This window comes from Sinocyclocheilus rhinocerous, unplaced genomic scaffold (genome assembly GCF_001515625.1).
Source record: "Sinocyclocheilus rhinocerous isolate Xijiao unplaced genomic scaffold, SAMN03320098_v1.1 scaffold1435, whole genome shotgun sequence".
NCBI lineage: Eukaryota > Metazoa > Chordata > Actinopteri > Cypriniformes > Cyprinidae > Sinocyclocheilus > Sinocyclocheilus rhinocerous.
In genome coordinates, this window is record NW_015644861.1 from 1,261,077 (window position 1) to 1,271,572 (window position 10,496).

At 35.9% G+C, this 10,496-nt stretch overlaps 3 protein-coding genes across 5 annotated transcripts in view; all 3 read left to right on the plus strand.

The window, feature by feature from the left end:
* The window catches only part of LOC107758846 (bifunctional UDP-N-acetylglucosamine 2-epimerase/N-acetylmannosamine kinase-like), a 19,954-nt gene extending 17,068 nt beyond the window's left edge, over positions 1-2,886 (plus strand). The window contains exons 13-14 of the mRNA XM_016576674.1: positions 1,810-2,001; positions 2,091-2,886. Of these exons, the coding sequence (XP_016432160.1) occupies positions 1,810-2,001; positions 2,091-2,326 (428 nt within the window). The 3' untranslated portion in view covers positions 2,327-2,886. The remainder of the gene's footprint in view (positions 1-1,809; positions 2,002-2,090) is intronic.
* A 1,014-nt stretch (positions 2,887-3,900) lies between these two features.
* LOC107758866 (sialic acid synthase-like) lies at positions 3,901-7,790 on the plus strand. The gene is made up of 6 exons (XM_016576698.1): positions 3,901-4,154; positions 4,573-4,788; positions 5,149-5,248; positions 5,821-5,975; positions 6,212-6,478; positions 7,347-7,790. Exons 1-6 carry the CDS (start codon positions 4,023-4,025, stop codon positions 7,554-7,556), a joined length of 1,080 nt encoding a protein of 359 aa, XP_016432184.1. The 5' UTR covers positions 3,901-4,022; the 3' UTR covers positions 7,557-7,790.
* A 542-nt stretch (positions 7,791-8,332) lies between these two features.
* LOC107758902 (clathrin light chain A-like) overlaps positions 8,333-10,496 on the plus strand; it is an 11,227-nt gene continuing 9,063 nt past the window's right edge. For 2 of the 3 annotated variants that reach the window (XM_016576743.1, XM_016576744.1), the window contains exon 1: positions 8,333-8,639. In XM_016576743.1, the coding sequence (XP_016432229.1) occupies positions 8,453-8,639 (187 nt within the window). In that variant the 5' untranslated portion in view covers positions 8,333-8,452. The remainder of the gene's footprint in view (positions 8,640-10,496) is intronic. The other variant, XM_016576745.1, reaches the window with a different exon arrangement.

Consider the following 10,496-nt stretch of genomic DNA (forward strand, 5'->3'; position numbering starts at 1 on the left):
TTTTATGTAAAACTACAAACAAGAAAAAATATGTATGAACATTATGTTCACATTTACATACACATCCAGCTTAACATTACAGTTCGATTTTGTACATAGTTCCTTTTTTAACGTTATTTAAAGTAATGTACATGTCAAGAAATCATATTCAAATGAGATTATGTACAAACAGAAGATAAATTAGCAATACGCTAAAACAAAGTACGCTACCAATAACGCGAATCATGTCTGTTTATAACAAAATATAAGAATAATCCCGATCTACACTTTACTTTAATAAAATGTAGCACTTACAGACATATATTTCCAAGATTTAAACGATGGAATCAATAACCCATAGGAACTGCATGCACGTTCTTCTTGACTGCGTTCCCTGAGAGAAACCGAAAGTAAATGGCAAAATAAAGTGTAGTACCTTAAATGTCCTGTAGGAGGCGGAAAAGAAACAGAACATAAGAAACAGCACAAATACTCTTTATTAATTATTATTTTTAAATTATACTGTATACAGTAGTAAGTCATAAAAAAACTTAAACAGGTTCAATATAGTTAGAAGTTTTGTTAGCAGCATTTAATATCTATAATTTAATAACATTTAATATCTGTAATTGCTAGATAATAATAGTTTTGAAGCTTTTCTAAAATTAATAAACACTAGGATTTTATTTTTATGGTCTCATTCAGAATCATTAAATGTGACCCTGGACCACAAAACCAGTCATAAGGGTCAATTTTGTGAAACTGAGATTTTTACATCATCTGAAAGCTGAATAAATAAGCTTTCCATTGATGTATGGTTTGTTAGGATAGGACAATATTTGGCCGAGATACAACTACTTGAAAATCTGGAATCTGAGGGTGCAAAAAATCTAAATACTGAGAAAATCGCCTTTAAAGTTGTCCAAATGAAGTTCTTAGCAATGCATATTACTAATCAAAAATTAAGTTTTGATATATTTACGGTAGGAAATTTACTAAATATCTTCATGGAACATGATCTTTACTTAAAATCCTTTTATGATTTTTGGCATAAAAAAAATATCAATAATTTTGACCCATACAATGTATTTTTGGCTATTGCAAATATAATACATTTTGTGGTCACAACAGTTACTCTAAAAAACACTTATCAGCCTCACCCAGTCTGTCGCAAATCATTTCAGTTTTGCAAGTATTTCCTTGTTTTTTAGTTGATGCGGAACAAATAAACTGGTTTATATTTCTGTAAAACGTCACAGTTAACAGTGACGTGAACCCTCACTATTGTTGGTGTTTGTCTGAACTTGTTCCATTCATTCCACCAGCTTTTATCTATTCATTCTTTAAAGACAAAAACTGACCCAGCCCTGATATGACAGCGTAATCACACTGCATGCTGGCTGACGACATTGCAAAAATTAGCAATGCCTACTAACATTTTTTTGTAGAGTGACAGTGTCTCAGCAAAATATCTTTGTAATTTATTTTAGTGACTCTTTATTTGAATTTATTGTTTGTAATATGATCCCATTAATGGATTAGCTAACAATAATCAATATAATTTGTTAAAAAAATCGTTACAATAAAAATAGAACTGTTCATTTTTTAGTTCATATATATATATATATAAATTTACTAAATATCTTCATGGAACATGATCTTTACTTAAAATCCTTTTATGATTTTTGGCATAAAAAAAATATCAATAATTTTGACCCATACAATGTATTTTTGGCTATTGCTACAAATATACCTCAGCGACTTAAGACTGGTTTTGTGGTCCAGGGTCACAAATAATAGTAACGTCCTAAGGTTTGGTTTGTAATACAGGAGTTGTGCATAACAAATGTTACCAAGTTAAAGTAAAACATTGTAATTACGTGTTTCTTTCATGTTTGATGACAGAGGACTTGCTGTTGGTTGAAGGAATGACTGTGAATAACAAAGAACAGGTGAACGCTATTCATCTCATCAACGCTGCTCGCCTTGGCAACTCCAAAGCTGAGAGCATACTCCACACAGGTAAGATGCATATTCAAGTACATACATTATTCTCAAGCAGGTTTGTGATGAAGAAAAGCACTGATAGTCTCTCTACTCTTCCCTAACAGCGGGAACTGCCCTGGGTTTGGGGATTGTGAACATCCTGCACATGATCAACCCGTCTCTGGTCATCCTGTCTGGTGTCCTGTCAGAGCACTATGAGAATCCAGTTCGTCAGGTGATCAGTCAGCGAGCTCTCCTCTCGGCGCAGGGGACCAAAGTCATGGTGTCTGAGCTGGAGGATCCTGCGCTGCTGGGTGCCGCCAGCATGGTACTGGACTACACCACCCGCCGCACTTACTGAAAGAGCTCGAAAACCAGGAACCAGTCATTTACAGACTCAAAGACCAAGGGCCAATCATGTGCTATGTCCTTGTTAGGATCATAGTGGCTTTTAAGCTTGACCTTAAAAACTTTTATTTGTCTAGTTTTTACTTTAGTCACATATAGGTGCTATATTATTTGGGATCAATTGCCTATTGTAAGGTGTGTAATTTTGAGGAATGGTTTAAGTATATGAAGGATGGTTTTATTTAATATTTGTACACTGAAACTAAGGGGTATTTGTTGCAGAGAGGCCGCTATAAAAAACTGCTGTGGTTTAATCACCAGTTCTGTCTGTTTTGCTTTCTGTTTGGATTTTTCATGGAGACAGTCACATTGTCCTTTGCACCTTACGCTGATCTGTTGCCAAGCCTTTATTGTGTTTTCAGCACCGTATGCTTAGGTTTATCGATTCACCCAGCCTGTATGAATGAATCAATAAACTGGACAAATGTTTGTCCAGTATGTCTACTCTAATTTAATATTTAATGTCACAGATATGTACATTAAAAATGATTAAACACAAAATGTACTTTTATTGCCAGTGAATTGATTTAATATGTTAGAGTCCTGCAATACACTTATAAACTTGAAATCTTAATATTGATATTTGCAGAATATTATGTGTGTGTGTATATATATATATATATATATATACTGTATGTATGTGTGTATACACACACACACACACACACACATTTACATGTATGTCTATAAATATATTTAAAATGCAAATAATATCCATTTTGTTCCTTTTTTTGTTTTTATACCCTTGTCCTTCTCAAATTATTGTTCTTAAAGGGGTCATATGATGTTGCTAAAAAGAACATTATTTTGTGTAACAACTTAACCACTGATTTCTAGTCGTGTCCTCTGTACTCGGGCTGGACTCCGCTTTGTCCATGGTGAAAGCCTATCCGGCAATCCACAGCGCAAAGTTGAAATATTTCCTCAGCGACCAGCACGGATCAGCTCTAGGAATGACAAAGCGGATATCGTCCTCTTTTGGATGGCCAAACAAAGTAGTTTCGCTTTCACAAGGAAACACACAGCGCCTTCACGACATGGCGGCGGCGTCAACAACAATACTACAGCAAGAATAAAAGTTACGCCTTCTTTCTTTGCGTGAACATTTGGGCGGCGTTATGCAAATCTTCCCACATAGTGACGTAGACATGTGGGGGCGTGTTAGAACGAGCCGTTTTAGGTAGGTGCGGCTGACTCTTAACTTTTATAAAGAATATCTCTTTGGATTTGAGACTTTAGTCTTTGCAACTTTACAGATCTTCTTTATGCACCAAGAGCTTGTAACACTCCAAAGAGAAAGGAAAAATTGAAATTGCATCATATGACCCCTTTAAACCAATTTGGATGTGGTTAGTCATCTGAACCACATGTGGCAAAATTCAGGAATTTATAGTTGGTTAAATCATTACTCTATATGTTAAAACATTATCTGTTTAACAAGAACCCCGTAAAGATAATGAATAATGAAAAGTTCAGTCTTTTATTGAAGATAACTTTTATTTTGAAACGCATGGGCGTGTGCGCAAATAAACCCGGAAGTTCTACGGGGTCATTCATCTCGGCGTTTGACGCGTGTAAAGCAGTGAGACAGACTCCCGTCCTGTTATTTCTGTAGCTTTTCTTGCTGTGTTTGTGCATTTGGTTTTAAAATGCCTCTTAAATTTGAGTTATGTCCCGGTCACATGATCGGAGGGAACAACCCGTGTTTCATTATTGCAGAAATCGGACAGAATCATCAGGGCGACATTGAAATCGCCAAGAAAATGATCAAGATGGCAAAGGTATGAGTTTATTTATGTTTATCAACATCGGTATTTGCTGTAGAATATCTTTTGACGCATAAACCACAACTGTACTCATAAAGACGTTTAATAAGATTACATGTGTTCATACACATTTTTATTATGTTATTAATAGATACAGGTGCTATAAACTTTTAGATTATTTTTGTACTGATTTTGTGTTTTCTGAAAGAAAGCAATGAGTACATACTGTACATTCCATTCATGATGGAATTATTTATTACAAATTGAAATTGTTATAATAATATAACAAAATGTCTTCATACATAGTATATTATATGACTGTTTTTATAAGACTATTTACTCATTTTTTTCTGTCGTCATTACATATAAGGTTTCGTTATTTTACATTGTTTCTGATATTTATTATTGTATGCAACTGTTGCTCCTTTGCTAGGACTGCGGGGCAGACTGTGCGAAGTTTCAGAAGAGTGAGCTGGAGTTTAAGTTCAATAAGAAAGCCCTGGAGCGGCCGTACACCTCCAAACACTCCTGGGGAAAAACATACGGAGAGCACAAGCGCCATCTAGAGTTCAGCCACGAGCAGTACAGAGAGCTGCAGCAGTACGCTAAAGAAGTGGGGATCTTCTTCACTGCGTCCGGAATGGACGAGGTGAGCGGGTTACAGACGCAGAACGCATGCGCAGATTGTTAGACTACTATCTTGTTTTTTTATTTTATTTTTTATACGATCTTTTGGCTTCAGACTTACTGGTAACAAGGTAAGATGTCAGGGAGCCTGCTGATCACATCAAATACCCAGAAGTCTTGTGTATTGTTATATTTCTCTTAGTCATCTACCTCTAGCAGTCCCACGGTACAGTGATGGCATAGGATACTTTGGTATCTGGTGGTACTTTGATGTGTTCCATGGCACTAAATTATTACTGTATTTAAATACCGTACTACAGCATTTACATGATACTTAATGTAAAGTGTGTTAATTGTAGTGTTTCTGTCTTGTGTTTTTAAGATGGCTGTAGAATTCCTGCATGAGCTCAATGTGCCTTTTTTCAAAGTTGGATCTGGAGACACCAACAACTTTCCCTACCTCAAAAAAACTGCCCAAAAAGGTCCCTTTTGTGTGTGTGTGTGTGTGTGTGTGTTTTTTATTTTATTTTTTTATAATTATTTTTAATGATATCATCGCAAACAATCAGTAAGATATTGTAACATTTAAAAAATGCTAATTGTCTTAAAGATGTTTACTAATGTCAAATAAATCAAAAAATATACACACACATGCACACACACACACACTACTGTTCAAAGGTTGAACAAAATTTATTAATACTTTTATTCAGCAAAGATGCATTAAATTGAGCAAAAGTGACATTTATAATATTAAAAAGATTTCTATTTCATATACATTTTCTATTTGTCAAAAAAAAAAATTTAAGCATTACAATATAAAATATATTAAAGTAGAAAACGGTTATTTTAAATTGTAATCATTTTTCACCATATAACTGTTTATACTATTTTTTTTTACTACATCAAAACATGCAACCCTGATAAGCATAGGTTATAAATGTTATTAATTCAAATATATATTCTTAATACAGGTGCATCTCAATAAATTAGAATGTCGTGGAAAAGTTTACAAAACAAATTTAACTTCTGATGCTTGTCTGTGTGTGTTCAGGACGTCCCATGGTAGTATCCAGTGGGATGCAGTCCATGGAGACCATGCGTCGTGTTTATGAAACTGTGAAGGAACACAACCAAAACTTCTGCATCCTGCAGTGCACAAGTGCATATCCACTGGAACCTGAGGACGTCAACCTGCGGGTTATCATGGTAAAGAAACCAGCTCTTTTCACACTCATAAAGCCATTTGATATATTTCAAGTACAGCACATGTGTATCAAAATCAGAATCACTATGGTCGTCACTTTTACGTTTTCTTATATAATTATATGGTTAGCTAAATAATTAAATAATTTATTATTATGATTAGATACATGAATATCACAAAGTCACCATAAAGTAAAATTATGTATAATTTTGTACATGCTTCCCCTTCCAACCTATAGGAATATCAAAAAGAATTTCCAGACATTCCCATTGGTTACTCAGGCCATGAAAGTGGGATCAGCATCACAGTTGGGGCAGTTGCACTGGGAGCAAAGGTCGTGGAGCGCCACGTGACCTTGGACAAGACCTGGAAAGGCAGTGATCATGCGGCGTCTCTGGTGCCTGCAGAGCTGGCTGAGCTGGTGCGATCGATCCGCATTGTGGAGAAAGCTTTGGGCACTGGGGTGAAACGCATGCTGCCCTGTGAGGTGCCATGCCATGATAAGGTACAAGAAGAACTACATACTGAAATACTTTCCTTTTCATTTTATGTTCACGTAATGAGTGGTGTTAAGAGACGAGCAACACTATTACTATTGCTCATACTAAGGGTTGGGGATTTTTCCCTAAGTACTAACTCTAAAAATTGTGCTAAATCTGTGTTATTTTAATATGATTTATATTCTGTTATAGTATTTTATTTTTTATATTTAAGTTTTGTTTATATACTATTTACTTTTTAATTATATTTTCAGTTTTCATTTGACATTTTTAGTAATTTTGTTATGTGCTTTTGTCATTTTTATTAAATATTTCTATTTGGCTTTAGTTTATTTTTAATTTAATTGAATTAAGTTTTTTTTAGGTTTAAGAGTTTCATCTAATATTTATTTCACTTGATTTATGCTTTATTTCAATTAATTTAATAGTTTTAGTAAACAATAACTACCGTGTGCTACAAACCTGAATGATACCTGAAATCATGCAGCTTTTTGAGGAAAGGTGTTACAGCACTTTGTGTCCACTGTATTATTATTTTTCACTTTCATTTTTACCTTCTACTTCAAGCCCATCTGTTTTACAGCACCATTCTCTTTCAATCTTACTGTATGTTGCATTCCTTCCACTGCATTCCTGTTCTTGTCCCGTTTCCTTCCAAAACATCCTGTCTTAACTTTTTTCTTTTTTTATCTTCACATTTATCCATTGGCTACCCATTATTGCTGCTCCTTCCTTCCTTAACTTTGTTTTTTTTTTGTTTTTTTTGATGTCAGTGGGTTGTTTTGTTTTGAACAGCACAACCACATTGTCTTCAAGTCATCAACTCTGTCAAAACATTCCTATAATTCTTCTCCATCTTTCACTCCTCTGTAGCTTGGGAAGTCTGTGGTGGCAAAGACAGCCATCCCGAAAGGTACAGAACTAACCCTGGACATGCTGTCTGTGAAAGTAGCAGAACCCAAGGGTATAGCTCCGGAAGACATCTTCCAGCTGGTGGGGAAGAAAGTGACAATAGATATCGAGGAGGATGAGAGCATCACTGAGGATGCAGTCGACAACTACGGCAAAAAAGCCAAAGCTTGAGGAAAACCGTCTCCGCAGCCTGTCAGTCTTCATCAGACTGGAACGAAATTGACATGTTTTAGCCAAAATTAAATGCATTATTCTAGAACCACGGTTAAAATTGTTAGGCAGACAAATACAAATGCAATAATAGAACAAATGCTGTATATACCGTAAGACCCAATTCATTTTGTTTATATGGGTTATAATTTGCCAAATACTGTTTAATAAATAATGGAACTAAAAACAATGGAAGTCTGTCTCATTTTGAAGATGAATTAATGAAATCCAAAATGTGTAGGATTTTATTAATATGCATAAATAAATGAAGGTATTTGTTTGTTTGTGGGCATTTGCCATGGTAACACCATGAATCTTTTTTTTGTATGTATAACATGATAGTATCATAATTGTCTTTGAGTACCATTTAAATACCATGGTACTTGAATGTGGTATTAAATTAGCAGGATATTACTATTTTATATTTATTTATTTTAAGAGCAGGCGTTTTCCCTGTCAGCTAAAATGACACATACATCTTGATTTCAATTGACATTGAAGGTCCAGCATGATTCTTTTTGTGAAAGGCAACTACACTGTCAGCTTTTCATGACAAACCCTGCTTATATTCATTATAGGTTGATACGTATGCAATCCCACATTGCTGCAACGCCCTATCAGGGCACGCTGATGGTCACGGGACTCGTACAGCTACGGTTTAGTCATTTTATTGGTCGGCGACTCAACAGTAGAACTGCCCATCAAAAATACACAACTTTGATTGGCTGGGCGGCCGTTTCCTTTGCGTCCGTTCTGTCTTAAGCACCTCCCCCACTGACATTGGAGCCGTCGACGAGGAAGACAGTAGGGTGATTTGTGTTTTCAGTTATTCGCAGTTTAAACAAAATTAGCGAGCCATGGACGATTTTGATATGCTCAGTGCACCTCAAGGAAGCGCAGGAAACGGTGTGGGGGCAGACGAAGACCCGGCGGCAGCGTTTCTGGCCCAGCAGGAGAGTGAAATCGCGGGCATCGAGAATGACGAGGGCTTCAGCATCCTGGACAGCGGGGAAGTGCCTTCATTCCTGAGCCAAGACCCGGACGGTGGGTTTACACGACAGAGACAATAATAAAACAAACAAAAAAACTATCTGTAATTGATCAGCCAAGACAAAAACACCCAACGCAAATAACTGCTTTACTCGCTCGTTAGCCAGCTAGCCTTCACTCAGAGCTCTACGTTATGTGTCAGTGAAGTAACACGGTGTGTGTATAAATAATACGTGCTGTGTATGTACGTTAGATCACACTGCCAAAACGTGTCCAAATAGCCGTTCAAATGTCCTAATGGTTTACATACTGGACTGGTAGTTAAAGGAAGCAGGAAAATGGCGTTATCTGTTGTCTCAACTCAGCTCTTTATAAATCTCCCTCAGGTAACGTTAGACCTCTCGCAGTGTATGTACGTTAGATCACACTGCCAAAACGTGTCCAAATAGCCGTTCAAATGTCCTAATGGTTTACATACTGGACTGGTAGTTAAAGGAAGCAGGAAAATGGCGTTATCTGTTGTCTCAACTCAGCTCTTTATAAATCTCCCTCAGGTAACGTTAGACCTCTCATTTAACGGCTTAATCGTAATTTTATTCGTGTTAAAAGTATATAATTTTCTCTTTGAACACACATTTACCGTTTTTGTGTCGATTGATTACTGTAGTACTGATTTGATCAGCGAAATTCTAGTTCCTTGAACGCTGAAGGGGTTTTTATTAACGTATTTAATGACCTTTGGACTAAAGGCTGTGCGAGTAAGAGAGAGAGTAGTTCCAGTCTTTATGCTGAAGTGTCCAGGCAGGCATCCTGTAGATTTGGTTATGACAGGCAGTGTTGCCAACTAATTTTCAGGGGAAGTTGCAAAGGAAGTTCGATTTGTTGCTAAATGACGTTGTGATGTCATTGCGTGATGACGTCATTACGTAATCACGACGCAAAATTGTGTCACTACATTAAAAATATATATATGTTTGTTAATTTAGATTTGTTCGTAAAATAATATAAATGCATAATATAATGTTAAAATATAAATAATAAATGGCTAAATTTGTTGCTAGGTGCTTTTGGAAAAAAAAGTTGCTAGGGTAGTCTGAAAAGTTGCTAAATTTAGCAACAAAATTGCTAAGTTGGCAACACTGATGACAGGACCACTGCTGTATTTTCAAACCTAGCGAGATGTCTATTTAGTAGGGTTCAGATTGCTCACGGTTCGGTCGTTTCACGGTTTTAGGGTCACGGTTCAGTTCGGTATGTGCTATGTTCAGGGAAAAAAGGTCTATGGTCAAATAAAAATAAAGAATAACAAATAATCAAACTAAATGCAACAGCACAAATAAATACAATTGAGCAAAGATACAAATAAAATAAACAGTGTTTTTTATGGGATGATATTAGACTCAAAATGATTAATAGATGCACGCACAATTATCCATGTACTGCATAAATTTGATACATGTAGCTTACTAACCACAAACAAATGCCTTTCAATTTGAGTCTGGAATTCGGGATTAAATGATTGTGCAGCGATTTGTACAAATACAGACATGTTTGCTAGGGTAGTCTGAAAAGTTGCTAAATTTAGCAACAAAATTGCTAAGTTGGCAACACTGATGACAGGACCACTGCTGTATTTTCAAACCTAGCGAGATGTCTATTTAGTAGGGTTCAGATTGCTCACGGTTCGGTCGTTTCACGGTTTTAGGGTCACGGTTCAGTTCGGTATGTGCTATGTTCAGGGAAAAAAGGTCTATGGTCAAATAAAAATAAAGAATAACAAATAATCAAACTAAATGCAACAGCACAAATAAATACAATTGAGCAAAGATACAAATAAAATAAACAGTGTTTTTTATGGGATGATATTAGACTCAAAATGATTAATAGATGCACGCACAATTATCCATGTAC